At 44.6% G+C, this 22,846-nt stretch overlaps 1 protein-coding gene across 1 annotated transcript; it reads left to right on the forward strand.

Annotated features, from left to right (window-relative positions):
* Positions 1-177: 177 nt before the first annotated feature.
* LOC106033043 (dual specificity protein phosphatase 13B-like) lies at positions 178-21,893 on the forward strand. Its single transcript, XM_013176354.3, has 4 exons — positions 178-310; positions 14,883-15,074; positions 15,779-15,999; positions 21,438-21,893. The coding sequence occupies exons 2-4, from the start codon at positions 14,884-14,886 to the stop codon at positions 21,692-21,694; spliced, it is 669 nt and encodes a 222-aa protein (XP_013031808.3). The 5' UTR covers positions 178-310; position 14,883; the 3' UTR covers positions 21,695-21,893.
* Positions 21,894-22,846: the final 953 nt, after the last annotated feature.

The following is a 22,846-nucleotide window of genomic DNA, read 5'->3' on the forward strand; positions in this document are numbered from 1 at the left end:
CGGGGTGCAGGTGAGGGCAGCCCGGGCACCTCTGCCCCCAGCCCCTCTGCCCCCCAGCCCCAGTCCTCATCCCCCTGCGTAACGGCCTCCAGCTGCCAGCTGCCTCCCTCCGGCTGATGCTCGCGGGGCCAAAGAGGGTGGGGGATTATGGTTTATAATTAACACAAATAAAAATAGACTTTGAATAAACTGAACACAGAGAGGCTGGAAAGCTGTGCGTGCAGCAGGGAGGTTAGGAGGAAGGCAAGGGGTGTTACTCAAAGAAAGGTAAATCGAGGCACGGCCGTGCAGGAGCTTCGCCCACCACCAGGCAAGTACCTTTACGCTGTTTGCAAACCTGCCCCAGCCACCTCGCCTCCGCCGGCAGTGGGACATGGGCAGGGCTAGGCCAGAGTACTGCCGCTGGTACTCCAATACTTGTGAAATTCTAGTTCGCCTTCCAGCTGGACTCCCACGGTGAGGAGCCCTCGCTGGAAAAGATGCTTAAATGAGAGTTTTTCTTGCTATAAATACCAGTCCATCTTCTTGTTATAGATGTTAGTCCATACTGAAATTTCTTAAAGATACATCATTAAGATAATAGTCGTGAAGTGCTGTATACAGGTTTTCTACTTCTCAGATGATGTGCACAAGAGTCATTGAAACTGACGAACCAGCTACACTGGAGAAAATGTGAAATAGATTATGAGTAAAATGCCGTGCAGTTCAAAAACAAAACATGGGGGAAAAATTAAGAAGGCTGGGAGAGGGTAGACAATAACAGAGGTTTTTTTACCTTTTTTTTTTTTAATACTCTTTATAGTTTGGGCTTTTAGGGTTTATTTATAACCAGGATAGAATTTTCAGGCAGAAGTGGGATTTTTTAATATCAACAGCCTTCCTCTGAACGTTTTTATTGAGGAAATATGTTTGGGATGCTTGGAGTAAAAGAGTACAGAAAGAAAAGACTGGGTTAAATTAATTCCTGCTAAATACCTACCAGCAGACTTGCTGTCTATATGGGGAGCTGGAGACAGAATTGTACCAGGGTAAAAAGGATACTGTGTCTATTTATAACTCTGCCTTCACCACCATAGGAATTCAAAGGAAAACTCCAACTCAGCACACAGTCTTCTCATCATCTGCTTCTGTCAAGATTAAATCGGGGCTGAGATCATTCCCTTCCTCTGCAAATCTCTGCAAGGAAGTATTTGTTCCTTTCTGCACATAAAGGACTACAGCAGTACAAATCACCTCAAAGCTCATGTGCTTTGGGAGCCCTCACCCAGAAAAATGTCACCTCTTCCAGCGTGGTATCCAGAGCAGGGGAGCCTCGCAAGCCCCCAGCAGTTTAGTAGTGAAGATCAAGGGTGTCTCACCTGCTCTGTACCCCCGCTCCCTGCGCTGTCCCCAGCCCTCTTTCTTACACCAGATTCTCTGGGGCACTTGCAAACAAGAAGGCAGCACAGCTCTGGTGTGCTCCCAGTGCCAGGTAGCATGGAGCAGGAGAGGAACAGGGCCCCCAGCCCTGGGTCACACTTGCTCATCGTGCCATGTACTGAGACCCTTGTCCTACAGCCTCTTGCCACTGGGAGGCATCCATCTCTGGAAAGGAGTGGGTGCAGTAGGTGTGTGGGGTGCCTAGTCATCGGGAGAAATCAGCTCACACGGTAAGAGTACACGTGAGAGTAGCCTTGGAAAAGGTATTTGCAAAAACCTGGCCCCTATGCTAAAAATAAGGCAGGCTCCTGGAGTTCCTCAGCTCCACTCTTTTTTAGCATTATGGCGTCTCAGATCTTTCCTTCTCATCTTGCACCTTCCAGTTTCTCTTTAATAAGAGCTGCTCTTTCGTTCTTCACAAAACACTATCTACTCTACTCTCTCAGAATTCCTCTTTTGTAATTCTGTTATCAAGCTGTCTGCTAGGTGGGGAGCAGAAGGTGCAGGACTTGGTGCTGCCTTTGAGGTACAGCTAATTATTATGTGCATCTGTTATTGTGGTTGCTGCCTCAACAGGTGGAAAACATGCTGTTCTCTGATAGATTGGAGCACTCTGTGCTTCTGCCTTGTCTTTTCTCTAAAGCCAGTCGTGTTGTGTTCCTAAAATAATAAACACAGCCTCACTGCTGCCACAAAAACCCCTGGTAAATATATTTTTATGGGAATGAAATATTAAAGGATTTGAACAGTTATTCACTGAAAGCAAAATATGAGCAGTAAGGTTGGGTAAAGATTCAAAGGCTGGTTTGCTTCCTCTCCCTGGGGCACATCAAGGCTGTACTGCTTACACTTCAGAGATGGATAGTGGGGAATTACTTAACCCAAAATGATGGAAACAATTCAGACTATAATAATATAGCATGAGAGTTTCTCACATTACATCTATTCCCCATACTGCTGGCTATATTCTGCCTTCAGATTCATGTGCACAACTCTCATTGGATTCTGGAGGAACAGTATTTGAAGCCAAAATGCATTTCATTGTCTTTCTGAAGTCTCTCTACGGTATAGTTGGTAAATCCTGAGCTCAAGGACTGGGGACAAAGCTTGTCTAAACATTTCCCAGTGCCTGTCTCTGCAAGATTCCCATCTGCTGTGTTTCATTTTGAATTTCATCTTCCTACTTTCCTAAAAACACAAACCAGAAACACGTTTCCTCTGCCCTGGAGAGCAGGAATCACCAAATTTCCCAGCAGGTTCTCTCACAACATGTGATGGATCCAAGTTTGTCTAAAAAAAATACAAACCCTTTGTGGAGCAGAAAGGGAGGAGAAAAGAAACGTGGGCCAAGTTTCGGAGTGTTATGAACACCTCCCAGCCCCCAAAGGGGCTCCATATCCTGTTTCCTCTCTCCCAAAAATTTCACCTGGCTTTGGGTTTCATTAAGAGAAATACACATTGCTCAAGTCCAGGCTCTAAGCCTTCGGTTCATGCTTCCTGCTGACACTGCAGGAGAGCCACAGAAGAGCCACAAAAGCCGAGTGTGACCTGGGGGCTTCAAATTTACTACAATAGCAGAGCAAATTAAATAGAGAGCACATTAAACAGCTTGGGAGATTGTTGTTGACCAACTAATCTTCATTAAGTTCCTGCATCAAGCTGTGCTACACCTCTGATGGAACTGGTTACTGCATCTCCATCTTCGTTTCAACTACTTCTCCACCAGGCTTAAAACAAATTCAGACTTGTTTTAGGTCTAATTAGAAACAAAATACAACATTAAGTCACCTTGCCCCGCGTATGCACCCAGTTTGGAGGTGTTGGTACATCATTCAAGCAGGCCAAATTCCACTCATTTCACCACCAATTATTTACTGCCCTGGTTTTCGTTAGCTTTTATTTAATACCAGTGTCTCGTGGTGACTTTGTTCACTGTGTTATGGTGACTTTCTGGGTTACTGGTTTGCATTACCAAAGACAAGGTCTGAGATCTGTTCCTGGCACTGCCCTCCAAACCTTTCAGCTGAGCCCACCCTTGAGAACCACCAGCACAAGCCCCAAGAGCTCGTACGATACGCATCTCCCCATGGCAAAGCCTGTACTCTAATAACAGCAGCTTTGACAGGATTAGAGCAAAATCTTTTTCTGGCCTCTGCAGGTGAAGGGAGGCTACCACAGCTGGGGCCTCTGACATCGCTTCCTGCAGACCACTACCATAAAGATAGCTCCATAGGTAAAACCCAGGTGCCATGCTATTCTGCTGCATAGATTCTAAAAACGCTCTGCCCCATTTAGGCTAAACATAGAGAGGTTTGAGGGAAAAGTGCAGGGGAAGACAAGGGAAATTAAACAGCAGTGCTGAGAGTTATGTAGCCTTAGCATCTGCAACATGCATCGCAGACTGTCCTTGCCCTAAGGTAAGATGAGAAAATTATTTGGTATTTATCTTCTAAATACAAGGTAAGAAACCAAAGGTACATGCAGATGCACCATGAATGAGCGAGTTAGCCTTTAGTATTATGCTTTGCCAGATAACGTTTATGGTGGGCAAGCTACATGCTGTCCCTGGAGATTGATTATACCCCACGCTGTGTTGTCTCAAAACACTTGAAACATGTGGATGGGACTTGACCTTATTTGTATCAATGAGAAAGCCTTGATTGTTTGGGTTTGTGCAGCAGTGCTGCAGCACATGGGCTGTTACTAGTTCCCAGCACCTGGGCACAGCAAGGCAACCTCCCCCTCACAAAGCTGCCTGTCGTGTCCCAGGCACAGCTGAAGAGTGCAAACACAGCAGCTGCCTAATGGGATCTGAATTATTTTTTGTATTTTTGCTAATGGTTAGTTGGCTTCCAGCTCTAGAAGAAAACAAGTTCTGTCCTGTTACTTTAGAAATATGGTAAAAGAGTAAAGGAGAAATGATTAGAAATACCTGTGATCCCAAGAGCTAACACAACTGCTGGGAAATTCTACACCTCAAATCAGCTGTGCTATGGAATATGATTTTTTTCCCTTTCAGCAGACTTAGTAGTGAGATTTTACAATGAGAAGAAAGCAATTTGCATAGCTGACTTGGGATTTCATCTCTTTCCATTGCATCTCTTAGACTGCACACACATCACCCAGCAAGTCTCATATCTGTTCAGTCTCATACTGACCTCTGTACTAACTTGACTTATTGTTTTTAGCTCTCAAATAGTATATTACGTTATACCCCAAAGGGTCTGATTAGAACTGTCCAGTATTTTAATGATTTATGGGGGGCATCTGGGACTGCATGGGTAGCATACATGTTGTGTCACTGCTATAGGAGGAGCCTTTATTGATCCATACCAGTGTGCTCCAAGACGAGAGTGTCAAATTCCAATAAGCTTTAGTTTACAAACCTGATTTGACAGGTGGCCAAGCCTGCACTGGGACTGACCATAGCTCTCATGGTGCGAATTAAACAAAACAGCTGGATTGCTTCTAGCCATTGCATTATGAGAGGATTTCCATTCCTTTCTCTTGTTCTATTTCTATCTTATAGTGCTTAAGGAGGTGTTTATCCTTTCTAGTTTTCCAGACAGAAACCGGGGCAACAGGAGCTTGCTATCAGCTCTGTGGTCTGTCTTTCTGCCAGAAGATACTGGTGAGAAACACAGGCTTCTGGAACTAGCCTTCCAAGTCTCTCTGAGTCCTGCCATGGCTATCACACTAATAGAAAGCCTCAGATCAGAGAGGCTGTGGTGAGAGAAAGAAAGATTAAGAAGCCCTTACTGCAATTGTTTTTAAGCCATTTTATAAGGTCTAGTGCTGGTTTCCAGTATGATGATAAAGGATTTTGCAAACACTGAAAGAAAGGTATCAGGAGCACAGCGTGGTGAAATAAGGTTTCTGTGTCCTCGGTTTGATTTTTGCATGTTCTGAAACTTATTTTGAGTGCAAAAAACCAGTCTGCTGAAGCATCCCTAGAAGACCTCATCGCTCAGCATAATTTTTGGAAAGAAATCCCACAGAAGGCCAAACTTAACCATGACTTTCACCTCAATATAAGTTGCCTATGACACACTAGAGGTGGGCAGAGCTTTTGAGCAAAATTACAGTGGGTAAAGCAGGTTCAGCTATCACTACAAGTGCTTGGCAGCACTCCACCCCTGGCTTCCCTCCCAGCTCAGGCCTATGCAGACATGTAGAAAAATCCAGCGTTTCTTTTCCATCTTGACCTGTGTGGTGGGAACAGCAGTGTCTTCCTCACAGGCTCACTGTGATAACTACAGAAAACATTGCAGTGCTCGGGAAACACCAGGGAACTGCGGGTGCCTACCTCCTGCTGTTTCCCATCTTCCTTTCTAACAGGTTGCTAGGCCCTCCTACTGTGCCAGCACAGGGATATGCGTCAGCTGTCCCTGCAAGTGGGTCACACAGAGCTTCTTCATGGTGCTGGTAGAGACCACAGGACAAGAACAAAGAGCAGAGAAGCTGTCAATGCCCCCAAAGAGAACAGACCCAAAAAAGCAGCATATTGTTTTTAAGATAGAAGAACATACCATTGCTAGTCACAGGGGAAAAGGGCTTTGCATTGTGCCATCCTTTTGGTTAAATCCTTGAGGCAGAAACCATTCATTTGTAATGGGATTCTTTGAATTCTGAAGCCTGATGTTTCCAGTGCTGGGCTGGAAGACACTGCTACAGTACTTATTGTTACAGCGGCCTCATCCACCTTCAGATGTGGCCTGCTAAACTCTGGTGGGGACACAGGACGCCGACTGAAGGGACTGTGTAACAGCTGGGGATCTGCACAAGGCACGGCACAGGAAATCCTTGGCCTCTGACACAGAAATACACATGACTTCTGCCACAGATCATTTTGGATACCAGAGGTGACCTAGGAAAACTAGATCAGGCTAGATTAAGAACATGCACCAATAAGCAAATCCCAAGATGGATAAAATCATGGATAAGAGACTGGAAACAACTCCCAGGTGATCTTTTATCCTTCTTTCATGAAGCTAGATGCAGCATGCCCAGCAGCCAGGGTGCACATGGATTTACCCTGCAGTGTGCAGCACTGCCAGGCTCTGCCTCCCACACAGCCACAGCACTGCGGCTGAAATGCACCGCCACAAACGTGAGCCTTCAGTACACTGGATCTGCTTCAGAGAAACAGACACAGCACATTTCAGGCAATCTGTGAACAAACCTAAGCTTGTACCTCTCTGCAGGGTCACGCTGTACTAACACCATCCAGTAACGAGAGCACCCCATGCTCTCTGCAGCTGCGGACTGCAAATATTGGTGGAACATTACTAACAGTCAGGAAAAACCAAGCAAGATTTGTGCTGCTCAGGAAGGGTGACAGCTTTGCAGTGCTTGTACCAAAGGAAAAAAAAAAAAAAAGGTCAGCCAGACAGCCCAGCTGGTTACTAGCAGCTCCAATAAGAAAACAAAATGGCACACATTACTCCTGATTTCAACCTGCATCCATTTGCCAATCTCTGTTTCAGAAATGTTTCAGTAATCTGAGGGTGCTCTCAGAAAAACAAACAAACAAAAAACACCACAGTTTACCCATTCAAAATAACTGTTTTCATCACAGGCAAGTCATTGCTGGAGGCAACGATACTGCAATTTAACAGCCCTTGTGCACAGGAGAAGAGACAGCCTTACGCAGGAAGAATTGAATTTTAGGCAAGCTTGTCTTTGAGTGGGAGCATAAGAATAGCAGGAGTTTCTCATGAACGTAGCACATAGCTGTTTAGCACTATCATACTGCAGAATGGGATTTGTGTTTTCTCAATGGGGTGTAAAAAATACCGGTACTGAATGGATGAATGTGTTACAGACTGTCAAAATCAATCACCAGTCAAGTCTGGTGGCTGAGGTCCACTGCAGAGGACACTAGCAATGGTATGTGATCCAGGAGCGGTAGCCCAGCAGGGAGCTAGAGAGCCTCAGATACGAGCATGCTGCTGCAGTGACCAGTGGCACAGAGGTGGCAGATGCATTTTGGACCAGCTGCTGCCTTTGGGTCACATGCAATGCCTCCAGGTCTCCAGCAGACCAGGTTGGGTTACTGGGTGTAAGGATGCACTTAGCAGCTGAGAGCAGAGGAGTACCAAGGGGCTCCGGATGGCCCAGTTCTGCAGCTCGCTGCCAAAAGCCCGGCATCTTTGCTGGGACACAGGACGGAGAGGAACTGACTTTCTTTTGCCTGCTTGCCAAGAGCCAAGTTCAGGTCCTTAGAGGTCTACAGAGCTCTTGCTCCAGCTGATGACTTCATGAACACCTAGAGCAGGGAGGAACAGAGCTCCCCGCACAGCTTTAAATGTTTGTGTTTCCTTGCACACGCTGATGATATCATTGCCACCTGAGGGCCTGAACCTTGGTCTTGGCAGGTAAAAGCCTTCTGGGTCACCTTACACTGGGGTTCTTGCTCTCGATGCATATTTATGTAACGACTGCTAGATGACTGTAATTAAACGACTGTAAAGCACCACCTAAAATGCACTAGTAATAAATCCGTAATAGCTGATGCTATAACAAACAGTTACAAAAAATATATCGTAACATGCAGATTGTTAACACAGTGTCTGGGCCTGTTTAATGCACAGCTTTAAATAGTTACAATGCACACTATTAAAATGGCACAAAATTTGTAACTAGTAAATAAAGGGTCCAATTCAGCAACAAAGTACATCCAATCTTCAGTGGTGAAGAAGTCACAGAAAATTGACTTTTGTGCACACCTTCTGACAGCTTCTCCATAATTATTCATTACACTGTAGTAGGCCCAAAATAGCTGCACACACACACACAAAAAAAAAGGAGTTTTAATCTATTTTTCCTAAAATTACTAAGCAGCAGAGAAGAAGCTCAGTTCTGTCACCATGGTTCCCTACAATTTCCACCAAAGCCAGAGGGATGGCTTGCACGAGCAAAGCTTGCTTCTCCAAGCACATCCCTGCCCAATGTACCTTCCTCTAGCCTCTTACCTCTCCACCTTCCCAAAGACACTTCACTCATGTGTTTACCCTGACAAAATATAGTTTGGGGACCTTCTTTTCCATACTGAAGATGCCTTGCAAAACCGCTCAAAGGCTTGTTGATTTCAGTGGGATTGTTGTGAGCCTTGTTTCTCCAAGCCTTTCTCACTGAGCTTGGGGTGGGTGAGGTCTCTCCTCTTTTCTGGGCAGTCCTGCTGGCGGTGCCACCTATCAGCCGTAGTTTCTGTAAAGCATTTTCCGTATGCCCATCTCTGCCTGTGTTCTGACTCAGAGACATTGTTAGGATCCCATTTATATTACAAAAACACAACTGTGTCCAGAAAGCTTTGGCTTTCCATTCAGTGAGCAAGGGGTGAGTCAGGGAAAATCTATTTAGCTGCCCATATTTTTCACTTCTCTTTTATCCAGTCAAAGCTGTAGTGTGGGCAATATTTCTACTGAGATGATTTCCCATGGCTAAAGAATAAAACAAATATACATGCAAGATGCAGGAAAAAATTAGCAAAATCAGCAGGTGGCCAGGTTTTGCACATTCAGTGCGAATATTGCTGCCAGGGAAAGGGTGGCTGTTTCTGACTAGCCACCATCAGGAGCCACACACATGGTTGGTAAATACAAGTGTACTAACCAGCTGATGACAAGAGAATATTTTATACTACAGTTAGAGAAGAAAATGAGGCCACCCTGCCTCAGGGCCTCCATGCTGCTGTACATCCTGAAACAGTCAAGACCATCAGGTCTGAGCCCTGCTGGCTGGCCCACAGCCTTGCTATGAAAAAATTACACAGACATTTTTGAGGCTTCTGAGGCCTGGCTACCCATAACATCAGTGGAAGTTGTGGTAAATTCAGCATATTTGAGAATCAGGATGGGTTGATTAATTTCTTCCTTACGTTTCAGTAGTGCTTTACATCAGAAATAACACTGCCAATTTCCCTGGGTGTCACACGGAGGGAAGTTCTGCTTGGGCACAGGAAAAGTGTCACAGTCACTCTCCAGCTGGGACAGGGAATTTGGTACCAGCACAGCACTGAGCAGAGGAACAAGCAGATGTTTTCCTCTTCCTTGTGCTGCTCAAAGCTGTCCCAGACACGAACCAACTTGGCTAGTCTGCTCCTCAGCGCAGGCTCTGCATGTTGTGCTGAGAGCAAGGCCATCTGAAAGGATTTCGCTAAGTCACACCAAGGCAAGTGGTGGCCTTACCCTAAACGTATAGCTCAGTTAAAGCTGTCAGTCTGGAAGCCTCTACTAAATTTGGAAGTGCTCTTCAGATTACATCCTCCAGCTGCTGGAGAGATTTTCTTACAAACAGTTGGCAACTTAAATACCTCGAGCTTCCTTGGAAACTGCCTTTATCACAGCTTTCAAGCCCAGACAGCTTTACCTCAGCCATCACTGTATTTGATTCATGCCATCTATATCCCACAGCACTCCTAGCAATTGATAAATTATGACTCCAGTGAGACTATTGTGTTAAACACCAAGGAAGAAAGAATGATGACAGTAATACTTGTCATTTGTGTGGAGATGCAGCAACACAAAACCCTCTCTCAAACGTATGTTATCTTGGAGGAATCTTTCCGATAGGCTTTCTGAGAAACGTTTATGGTTTTGAATACACGATAGGCATGAACTTGACATGACCTACTTTGGCCAAGCCCTGGGCTTCAGCCTGGTCTTTTACCATCGCAAATCAAACAGTCTATCTGAAGTGCAGGCAGACTGATATCTCCAGATGACAAGGGTACAGCACATACCAGCTTGAGGGAAAAAAAAGAAACAACACAGGACGCAAAGCACTCTGTTCTCAAGATTTAAAAATGTGAAAGTGTTTTTACTAAAGCTAGGGGAAAACAGCTATGCTCTACCCATACACAAAAGCTAATAAAATACCTGGGATGATTAAAATATTGCAAACATCATTGAAATGGGAGCACTGACATCCTTCTATTGTACCAAAATCTCTCCGTTATCTTGGCATTGGAAAATTGTAAGGAAAAGCAAAGGATATAAGGGATTTCTGCTAGGATGCCAGTTTGATATCCTAGACATAAGAGTTATTTTTCCCTTCTGACTTCCCACAGCATCATGCTGCAGGGTTTCATGTTGTCCCAGCTCAGCCTACACACCATCCTCTCAGCTTGATATCGCACCAATGTACTGCCAAATGGTAAAATTGCATTGACATTTGATTTTTTTCTTATTTAATTAAATACTGTGGTGTTGGAAAATTGGATAAAAGGACTTCAAAAAGGATTCCAAGGACTGTTACGGGATCGGTCTCTAAAGGCCCTCTCCTCAGCATGGCACCAAACAGCACTAATTATGTTATGGAGAAGGCTGTAGCCAGTGAATTAACTGAAAAATAACCAAAGCGTTCACAGCATATACAGCCCAAAGAGGCATCCACTGACGGGAAGAGAGGAAGCCTAATCAGACAACAAGGAAATATTCTCTGACCTCTCACAGGACCACTTTCCCTTTTTCCAGGGATGTTCCCTAAACATTGCACAGCAACAAACCATCAACCTGGCCATTCTCTTAGTCCCACTGCTGCAAAGTCACTTCTGGTTTTCAGAAAGGGGGTTACAGAGAGGGGCATGGTGCGGTGACATGCACAGCCTGCGCCTAGGTTGCTAGGCCATCTGAATGACCTTTTGCTTTGTGATAGGCATCTGATGGCAATTCTCCTGCTATTCATAATTAAGGAAATTTTATTACACACTGGAACTCAAATTACAGTTGTAGTACAAACCAGTTCAAAATTAATCTAAATATAATGGTAAAATTTCTCCTATGTTAATACATAATAATTACTACAATATAACTCTAGTAGGTCAAAGATCAGGAATATTTCATAGGAATATCATTCAGAGGCAGGCATTTTAAAATTGTATTGCTCATTCATATGACACTTCACAGAAATAAATTCACCACAAAAATATAGAGAGGAATTAAGCTGAGACTCATTAAAAACATATTTTTAAAATGAAGAGCCACATTATTACATATAATAATTTTCCCTTCATACTAATTTGTTTTAATCTATTCATACTCCTTATAAAACATTACGCAATTTTATTCATATCATTGTTTTCTTTAAAAATGTGCATTTCAGTAAATGACACTTGCATGTATAAATTTAGTGAGTTAAAAAGTTAGACTGACACTAGAACTGAGCAGTCATTTATTCAGAAAAAAATGCCTTGTTTTCCTGTCTGTAAATTTTATATGGAAAGCTGTGATTTTTTTTCAGCGCATTCATTATTCAACATATTAACTGAATAGTCCTACAGAGACTTCTCTGCTTTTGAATCATTCACAGCCTGTTAGTTCCAATTATTTCACATTTGAAATTTGAGCCTTAGTCCTTAGTTTTTCTTGGGCATAGAGTTTACATGAACCGATTCTGTTCTCCAGTTGAACAAATGTGACCAGACTGCAGATGGACTAAGTTTCATACACAACTTCCGCAGTTCACATCTGCATTTCAACAGGAGTAAATTCCTTAGCTTGAATACAAGATCAATGCAAGCACCAGCTCAAAGTCAGTTTAGCATAGTTCTGAAGCAGCACACCCACCTTACAAAGAAAACCATTATTCCACAACTTTTGGAATCCATGCAGTAAGCGAAGCACACACTGCCTCTTCTCGCCTTGTCTACACAGTTATGTTCACTTCTAGAAAGACAACTTTAAAAAAAATATCTCCAACAGAGCAGTTTTCCTAGGGTTTGCCATACGTCAGAGCTGTCCCCCCCAGGCATGGGGGATACAGGGATGGGGTTATGGACCTGGAAAGCACAGCTCCTGGAAGGGCCACACAAACACAGCAATACTACCAGCACTCTTGGTCAGTGCCCTGTAATTCTCTGCTCACACAAAGCTTAGCAAAGCAAGGCTGACAGCAGCCTTCAGTCTGCTGAGGCAAGGTAACATGAAAATCTAAGTATTTATACAGTGGAGAGGGCAAGAGGAAGGGATAACAGGCAGCAGTAAATAAGGAACAAAACCCAAAACAGTTGAAAGCAGCTTTATAGGGAGTGAGAAGTGCCCTAGAGTGGTCATTAGCCACACTGCAAGGAATGAGATACATCAAAAAAGGGGAACATTTGCTGCAGATATTATGAGGTGGGAAGGATTGGAGGAGGCTGTTATTCCTGAAACATTTTAATGAACTGGCAGATGGCCTTGTGGTCAGGACACAGGAAATGCGAGTCCCATTTCTGCTGCAGCCCTCCTGTGTGGGATCAGAGAGTCACACAGGTGTCTGGGATCACCAACAGGAGCCGGGGCAGAGCTGGTACAGGGACACCAGGGTGGCCAGTATCAAAGAAGCTATCAAAATTGATGGGGAATGTCCGTTCCAGCATGGGAATGCCTCCATGCCTCCTCTTGCATAAAGCCATCTGAAATGGGCAAGAACATCTGCTTTTGTTTTCACAGTAAAAGCTGACACTGGAGGAGATATGCACATTTGGGAGGGAAGCACATTCCAGAGTGGAGCTCTTTGTAACACAAACAATACAAGACCATCCTGGGAACGTTGTTTTTTGGTGAAAACATACTGTATTTTAAAAGGAGGAGACTGCCTGGGAAGGTGGCAGAAGAAGGTGTACTGGAATAAGAGGGTGCCCCCCTGACAGCTGGGTGGCAAGGCGAGTCACCCCAAGGGCACAGCCAAAGGGTGGCTTCTGGCTGGCGTTCACTGACCTAACACCAACACAGCGGTCACTGCTTCCCTCTCTCCTTGGTTGGCCAGTTTCTCCTTCAGCGAAACAGTGGATTAATATAAAGGTGCCAAAAGCTCCCAAAGCGGGCTAGCCTTCAACTTCTCTCTGCCTGTGTGTGTGAAGATAGACATTTTTAAACAAAATGACATCAAAATGTGACTTTAGGGCTAGTGAAAGAGCCTTGATGGGACACCAGGAAAACCTTTCACCACAGCTATTTTTGGTTGCGAAAAAAATTGTCAATGGATGTGCTTAAACGTAAATACAACCTATTAGTACATGACAGCTGTTCAGCACAGAGATGGAAGGTTTCAGGTCTGCTGTCCTGTACTGTTTTACCCCACACCACCCCTCTAATCATTTGCGCAAAGCACATTCAGCAGTCGATGGCAGAACAAGATTTTGACTCATTGACTACAAATTCATCCAAGTCCTAGACAGATACTGCTGGTCTAAAGCTGCCTGAGTTGACAGACTTTGCAATATCTCTGCAATGCAGATACTTGACTAGTTTTTAGAACATAGAAACAGACTTTTAAAAATAATTTCTTAAAACAGAACTCTGGTAAAAATGCAGTTTCTATTCTCCTCCTCAAAAATCCTCCCAACAGCTCAAATCTGCATCTAACACATGGAACTACTATTTCAAAATAAATGTACCACATGGAAATAGAGTAATTCCAGAGATAAATTGATTTCTAAAAATAAAATAAAATAAAATAAAATAAAATTCTCCTCATAATTAAAGTATTTATTTCAGGAAAGCAGAGGAATGCAAATGAAACAACCTATAAAAAACCCTATAGGAATGCTCATGAATGACAGCTAGAATCACTCTAACTTACTCATGCAGATTCTTTCTATCATGAATGTTTGTCATCAGGACAGCAAGTATGGCTGGTAACTACCATTAGAAAGAACCAAAATACTCATTATGGTTTCCTGTATTGAATCAGACAATTCAGAGTTAGCCTGTGAATAAGATTTTGCATGCCCAATTCTATTCAACTCAGCTCAGCTTGTTGATTACAAATTATAAAAGACAACTTAGATGAAGAATATATAAGCAAGTTCTAGTTGCAAGGTTAAAGGAAAAGTGCAGCATATCAAATTCATAACTTGTTTGTATACCCACCGAGTAGCTACAGTTACATGATACATTTTCCATAGCATTACCTCTGTCCATAAAAGCAGAACTCCTCTCATGCCTGTTTTGCTGCAGTAACAATAGTGTCTAAAATTCCAAATAGGAAGAGGGAAAGTTTCTATTACTATGGAAGGAGGGAAAAAAAAAACAACACAACTTTAAAAACATAATCATGAAGTTATAATCAACTGTTTGACAAATCTAGGAAAAAGTGTTGAGTAATCAGATCAAAATAAGCTTACTGAGTACCTGAGCCTAGCAGTTTGCAAAAGCTTCAGCTTCCAATTTGCCATAATAATATAAGAATTTATTTTAGAAGCACATGCTGCATGCGAAGTCATTGTCTGAACCCCACCATGGGACCACACGAGCCACAGGACTGTCGTGGATTAAACTGCAACAGTATTCGCAAATTCCAGTCATGGCCTCTGCTGTGATAAATCTCAAAACAGAGAAGACAGATAATCTCTGCCCCAAAGAGCTCACTATTGTAATCCTGGGCAAATTTTGTGAAGGGGTGAGGGAAGGTGAGGAGAAGTGAGGATGACCTCAGAAATGTCTCTGGCTGGTGGTGAATTTCTGCCCTCCCCCTTTCAGGATGGCCTGGGACTCGCTGTGCAGCAGGGACTTACTGCGCCCCACCATACGAAGAGCCTCAAGCTGGACTCGGCGAAGCCAGAGCAGTGATGAGACACCATCCCTGGAGGAGCTGCGGTGCCTGCTCTGGACAAGGGCACGCCCCACTGGGCACGTGGATGAAGTCTGGCCAAACCTTTACATGGGAGACCTGTAAGAGAGAGAGAAGGGTTGAAGGTGTTGATGAAACTCTTAGCCCCCACCCTATCCCTGACCAAATCCTCCACTCTATTTAAAAAGAGAACTAGGCACTAATCTGGGGACCCCTCACAGTAAGTCTAACTGTTGAGCAAGGATGAACTGTGCTTTAGATTCCACAGCAAACTTAGCATCCTGATATTCCCCCCCAGGAGAACACTCCCCCTCCTGATTTCTCCTCCTGCTTTAGCACAGGAGGCCCACACTGCTGCAGCCTGGTGGGGCCACAGCATCACTACTGAAGGCGGTCGCACCAGGGCCATGTTAAACAAACACCCCCTGGTTTTCACTTCATACTGCCAGATGGCACCAGTCCCCTGACCTGACGGATGCTCAGCAGAGGTGACTTGGTGGGAGAGCAAACCAGAAAAACAGTTTTTGCACAAGTATTTCATCACTACAACCTTTTCATTTTTACTTATCTGAGAAGAACATAAGCTGATGTTTGGGGAAAAAAATGGAAATGTAGGAAATATAACAGCCAGTTTCTTAAAAAGCCAATTCTGTCTTGAAACGTTTTTGTGGACACTTTGGACCTAACTAACCCGTCAGAAAACAGCCAGTATGACCGGCTGTTGTAACAAACTGCACCATTAGCAGCATGCTTTATCCCGCACTGCAATGCAGCAGGACGATACAAACCACCTTTCTTCATCCAGGTACATCGCTCGTGACAAAGCTCAGCTGAGCCAAATGGGCATTTCTCACATTGTGAATGCCGCTGCCGGGCGATTTTGCATAGACACCGGGCCCAAGTTCTACAAAGACCTGCCTGTGGATTACTATGGAGTAGAAGCAGAGGACAACCCCAACTTTGATCTCAGCATTTACTTCTACCCAGTAGCTCGGTACATAAGAGCGGCACTGAACTCCCCAAGAGGTAACTAGATCATCTGTGCATGTGACGTACCTTTGGCATGCTCCTTGGTGTAGGAGCCAAGTAGGGCGAGATCAAATAGTACTCAGCATAAACTAACCACCTGCAGATGTAGGTAAGAATGGAGATACACAAACCAAGCAGTGTCACACCTGCCTCCCAGACTCCCACAGCGAGTCTGGGAAGCTGATGACACGAGGTGTAGAGAGACTGTAAGCTCCTTGTTACTGCAATCATTACCCTGTCCGGGAAAGGACAGAAGTGAAGCCATGCTGCTGTAGAAGTCTATTTCTAGCCCTCAGGAATGGCTCACATCATCTCCTCTTCACATATTCCTGCTCAGAAGCAAACTAGTTATTGCAGAGATCCCCCAAAACTTCTGCAGGACTCGGGGTAGGAAAGCCAAGGCTGTGCTCCCAGCACAGAGCAGGGCATCAGACCCCGAGCAAGGGAACATGGCATGGCAGTGGCTCACCCTAGGGCATGAACGTCCTTGAAGGCTGGAAGGCAGGTGTCACTTGAGTGTGTTTTGCTGTTATTTGCTTGCTTGTTTTGAAAACTGCATATTGGTGTGAGCTTCCTGCAGTTTACATGTTGTCTTTGTGCATGAAGGAAAAAAGCACTAGAAGACAGTTGAACAGATGCGTATTTTCTCTGAAGATAAAACAGGGAGGGTGCACTGAACAAGCATTCAAAGAGGTTTTCCCTGTCGGAATTGCTACTTAACATCTCTATTACCAAAACACAACAGAATAGCAAACATCCCATACTAACTATACGGACATCCTGACCCAGGAGGAGATGCATGCACTTGATCTTGCCAAATTAGTAATGGAGTTTAAAATAAAAGCTGGGATTGTGTAAAAAAAAAAACATAATACAACAATCTATGCAAGTCTTAAGAACACAATATAGGAAAGAACTTGCTAGGAAGCAAATTGGTTGAAGAGAGCTTGTTTACCAAGTCTCCTGACTTGATAAAACCAGTTGGGAAAATGTCATTTTATTGGTAAAAAACAGTCAGGAGATAACACTACAATGTTGCTAAGAAATAACCTTGAAATAGGAAGATAACTGGCAAAATCCTTGGACTTGCTAAACACTGTCCAGATATGATGCCAGAGACCTGGAGCTAATGGAGACTGTGCCTGTTAAGGACAAGCCTTCACAACGTCAGGTCTCCACTGTGCCACAGAACAGTATAGTTGCCTACTGAAAAGTGATTTATGAAGAGAATAGTTAGTCATGCACTCAGCAGACTGTTTTGCTTACATCATAGTGAGCTTTAATACCAGTGAGGGTTCTGAAATTTTAACTCCCCAGCCTGGTGATATGCATCTAAAAAATCTGATCTATACATCTAGAGATCTACGCTGAACAAGTTAGGAAAGGGAGACACAGTAACAGAAAACAGTGCACTTTTGTGCTAGATACACGAGTTTACTGCTGTTTGGAGTGCATAATCCACCCCGATAGAAAGCACTTGCCTTTGTGGAATTGAGGGTTGCATTTGGATATCAAAACCACTAACGTATTTGGGAAACTTGGATCTGCATCCATGCCTAGTACAGCATATACTGTTTACAATTGAAGTCATTATTGGTGGTGCTCCAGGGAAAGGAAAGATCCAAAATCTCCTCATGCATGTGCAAAAGGAGTTTAAAAAATAATAATAATTCCAAGTTGATTGACAAAAGACAGAAAACAACAGATGAATCACAGTGGCCACAAAAGCAAGCAAAACCAGTGTTTTGCAAGATGCATACCCAAATACTCAAAGTTATGAACGCAGAACAAGTCAGGGCTCAAGACAAACACAATGAACTCATAGTGTCTAGAGTTCCTATTTATCCCTACTCCTGTGCTTTTAGATATTGCTTTACTGAACTCCATATGGAAACAGGGCTCTGGGAACGGAGACAAGGTGAAATTCAATCATATAGAGTCCAGCTGTTGCTGACATTCATCATTTTAAGGAAAGTACAACAGTTTGGAAAATATATAAACAAGATGTTCTAGAAGCATAATTTCCTGAAGTACAGAAATTTAGCAGCTAAATATCCATGACCTGTGAAGGGATGAGACAGGGAGGGGATTGTTACTTACATCATTTAGAAGACGAGAAAAAAGCCGAATGTATTATAAGCAGTGATACTGAACAAAAAATTATACCAGGTGACAAGAGGCCTGTTCATATTAAATTCAGGATGTAATGAGGTACTTCTGTTTGATTGAGAAGTCATTTAAGACTGCTGCTTAACTACTACTAGCAAATTCAGCTTTTCTTTTTTTTTTTTTTAATGAAATTAAATGATCTTTTTTCTACCTGGGAGGATAAGTTAACGTTAAGACTACACAAGCCACAAACATATTTAAAACTGTGAATCAAATACTCATTAGAATCAAGTAAGAACTGTTCTCCCATCATGCTTGAAGCAAAATTCTGATGTTTTATTCCTCAAGTCCAGAGTGCAGCACACTGGATTTACTCCAGATTTCTGTCTTAACTGAACAGATATTCAGTGATACCAATATCAATCTTGCCCATTTGCATGGGCATCTGTGTAGTTGGCATTTTTTGGTAGAGCAGCTAAACCTAAGCATAAATCAGCAGAGTTTGATAAAGTCTAGCAAAAAGGGGAGGAAAAGCAAACTTGAGCACACAGTTGAAAGCATAGTTGAAAGCACCAGACTAAAAGAGAAAGATTCCCAAGTAGGGAGCTCATCCTTTTATTGCCCTCCAAACATGTTTAAAACAGGCAGGTTTCAAGTCCCCCATTAACTTACTGAAATTGTAAACCCTCTCAAAGGCATTTCCCTTCTTCCACACCACTGGAGCAAATGAAGAGCCAAGCTCCCTCTCCTTCCTTTTTGTTGCTGTTGGTTGTTGGTTACAAAAGAAGCTTAACCAAGGAGAAAAGGGTTCCTCTCTCTGCCACAGAGACATCCCGTGCCTCACTTTAAGCTGCCTCTCCCCAGGAGATGACAGCCCTTACCTGTTCTGGGAGGCCCGGGAAGAAGGGGCAGGCCGCCATTTACAGCTCTCCTCAGGCTTCTTGCTGTTTAAAGAAGTGCAAACATAGACATTGGTGAATCGAGAAATAGACCACTGGTCCTGCACCTGGCTACAGGCTGGTGGCTAAAACATAACGAGAGATGAGGAAAGCAAGATGGAGTGGGGAGAGCCCCGCTGAGCTCTGCTGCTGGTTGGCAGCGGGGCTCTGCTGGACCCAGAGGAGCGAGGGCAGCTGGGGCATTCGCTCTGGGTGACGGAGCTAGAGCCTGGTCTGAAGCCAAATTGAATCCATCCTGCATGGAAGCAAGGGCTAGTTCGGGACATTTAGCTCAGTTAATGATGAGTAGCAAAAGGACAATAAGATATTATGTGTTTTAATGGCTAATTTGTTCAGCTACATTGAATTTCCCAACTTGAATTTGGCCAACAAAGTTGAATGTGCAAACTTTATCCCTACTGCAAACCCTTTGATGTCAGTAGAGTTACAGCAGGCATGAGCTGGATACAATATCCATAATCCGTTGTTAAAAACCAAGTGTTATTGTTCTGCACAAATCCCAGCCAGATGACAGTCATTGTCTGCCTGTGCAAAGAGTAGCTTGAGATGCGCGGTGCAACATTTCAAGTAAGGATTGCAAGATTTAATAATGCCAGAAGCTAAATGCCCCCACTTCTCCTCAGTTAATCCCATTATTCCTAAGGGATCCTGTTACACGCTGAGAGAAGGTTGCAACATGGCCTTCTAATGCGGGCTCAGTCCAACTTCTCTTTGGAGAATATGTTAAAACAAAGGCTGGGGGGGGCAGAGTTGGAGGACATTGGCTTGTGGCACAGCTTCTGCGGTGCAGAAGATCTGGTTATAACCTCCCTGCCCATCCCATGACGGGGACACGCACCACAATGGCCATTGTGAAGGCTGCTCGCAAGGGCTTCCAGTGCTGTTTCCCAGGCCCTGGTCCAGCAGCCACCCCAGGAAACCGAGCCGCAGTGCTGGGACAGGCGCAGCGCAGCTGCCTCCCGTGGGAGGCTGACGCCACGCTTCGGTACCAAGGTCACTGCAGTCAGCCCACACGCTGCAGACGTGCTCTGAGTGCTGCTCAGGCACAGTACGTCGTGGTGGGTTCAGTGTCACTTAACCCATTTACAGCTCCTGAGAAGGGATACGGCTCTGAGCCTGTAAACAGAGCTGAAGAGCAACACAGCTTTTGTTTCCTGACTCAAGTCAAACATTCAATTTGTTTGCTGCAAATAATCACATAGTAAATTCAAATCTGCTTTCATTAGAGCAATTTTACGTTAATCAAATCATTTCACGACTGATTTATCTGCAACAGTCATTTTACTGTCAGTGTACCAGCATTTATCATAACCTCTGTGCATGGTGAAAAAGGCTAGCTGTGGAATAAACACTGCACATGTAAAAGAGGCGATATACCTGCACCCTCATGGGAACAAGTGTGTTAGAGAGCCATGCAGATTGGGTCTGAGGTCTGCAAAACGTTAACATTACATTCAAAGACTTCTTCCTTCCCCCAGAGGTTTCGATGCCCAGTCCATCTCTGCTGGCACCAGGGCTGTTTTTGCTGCTTCCTTGGAGACTATATTTGTCCCTTTATTTCTCCTGAAGACATGTCTATCTTTAGGGCTGAGCTCAGATTCCTCATGCCAGGATAACGAAAGGTGGCGGTGTCACATACGTTGCAGAATCAACACTTCTCTGAACCTGCTGCCCAGAGTAGGTTTTTACAACACATGCTCCCGCTCTCCAAGCATGTGGCTATGTGATCATCATTAGTCAGAACCAGAGCAGTTGCTAAATAAATACTCTATCACAAACAAAATGGGATTTAAGATGAAAAGCTGTGCACAAAGTATCCAGAATTAACACCCAGAGAGACAGGGGCAATCAGTCTGAGATTTTTGGCTGGATCTAGTGTCATCATCCAACAGGGATATTTTTGTCTCCCTTGAAGATCCACCAGCAACTACAACGCTCCAAAAACCATGGGTGAGCAAGCAGGGACAACCAGGGATGACAGGCTGGGCACAGGGCACAAGAAGCAGAGGGCAGAGGGGGCGGTTGTGCAGCCCCAAAGCTCGTGCCCCCTCACCTGGGTCCCACCACAAGCAGGCTGTGCAGCTCTGAACGTTTTTCTCTGCCACCTCTGCATGCCACCAGGCTGAGGGCTAAGCCCAAAACTCACAGGCACAACCACAGATGCTGGGATGCAGATATGAACTTTCTGTCCCCAGCCATTAAAAGCCCTGCTATGTCCTACCAGTGCCACAGCAGCTCTGCCCAGACAGGCTGTGCACACCTGCTTGCTCAGCCCCAGCATCAGCACTGCTCTGGGCTCTGCTCCAGCTCCATGAACCCCACCACTTGGCCCCCTGGTATAACTGAACCTCTCTCTCCATTTTCCAGGCAAAGTACTAGTTCACTGCGCAATGGGAATCAGTCGATCCGCAACTCTTGTCCTTGCCTTCTTAATGATCTGCGAGAACATGTCCCTCACCAACGCAATTCAGGCTGTACGCTCACACAGAGGGATCTGCCCCAACTCCGGCTTCCTCGAGCAGCTTCGGGAGCTGGACCTCCAGCTAGGGAGGGACAAACACAGAGAAGCAGAGCCCTCGGGGCCTGTCTCCTGTCGCCAGACCCAGAGACACTGCCCAAGCTGAAGATGGGGCACAGATGCTGCGGGGACTTAGCTGTAGCTGCACTGAGAAACTCCTCTGGAAATGGCTGGTAGAAGCTCAGTATGTATTTTTTGGATAAGCCCACTAATTGAAAGAAAATGAAATAAAGAGGGATTCATACTGGAAATTTTGCCCACCTGGACCTGTTTCTTTAACAACCTGCTGTGCGGGGCACAGGGAGCAGTTGGGTTTTCGTGCAGAATTAAAAGGCAGCACAGCCAACTTGAGGAGACTTTTTACTTGCTTATAATTGCATTTATATGGCAGGAGGGAAAATGGCTCAACTAGTAAACTAGAAAAAGAAACCATAAGGTTTTCAAGCAGTCTTTAACCTTTCACATCCAGCTGGCATAGGGTGGGACTGCAGGTTTGGTGAGCTGACGTGCTCCTTCATGCATGGTGACATGACCCAGGATCCAGCTCAGACTCAGGGATATCTCTGTGACCAGCCACAGAACGGGGCTCCTGTGGGGGCCTTCACTGATCCTCTCAGCTTCAAACCTACAGCGAGGGCACAGAATGCAGAGAGGGGCCGACAGGAGGGCCAGGCAGATGCTGCATGCCAAGGCCATGCTGCCGGGAAGGAAGGGAGATCAGGAGTGAAGGGAGGCTGCTGCTCATGAAAGGAGCATGTGTGGACACACTGCCTGTGGGGTGGCAGTGCCAGGCTGGGATGTCCTTCTCTTGCCTGGAAACCGTGTGCTCCACATCACATTCCCTGGGTTTCCCTGCTACGACCGAAAGGCAGAACCTGGTGTCATTGTGTCAGAGCAAAAATTAGCAGTGCCTCTAACAAATCCAAAGTAGCAGTTCTGCTTTTCGATTACTCTTTTACGCCCAATTGGCCACATTTAATCTTGTGAAGAATTCGAAGCAGATATTTGCTTCAGTGCAATTACAGCCACATACAGAACATTGGCAAATGCAAACAATATAGAATTTCCACTTGACGGCAGATTAATTTGGTGTGATGTTTTCCCCTGAGATGCCTTAAAGGCTTGCAGTTCTGAAAGTACTATGCAGTTCATATTTATAGCACTAGGGATGGTGAACAGAGAGAGAAGCCATTCCCAACTGAAGTTTCTTTTGCCTCCATACATTAAAAAAAAATAAAAAATTAACTGAGCATAGCAC

Source organism: Anser cygnoides, chromosome 7 (assembly GCF_040182565.1).
Source record: "Anser cygnoides isolate HZ-2024a breed goose chromosome 7, Taihu_goose_T2T_genome, whole genome shotgun sequence".
Taxonomy (NCBI): domain Eukaryota; kingdom Metazoa; phylum Chordata; class Aves; order Anseriformes; family Anatidae; genus Anser; species Anser cygnoides.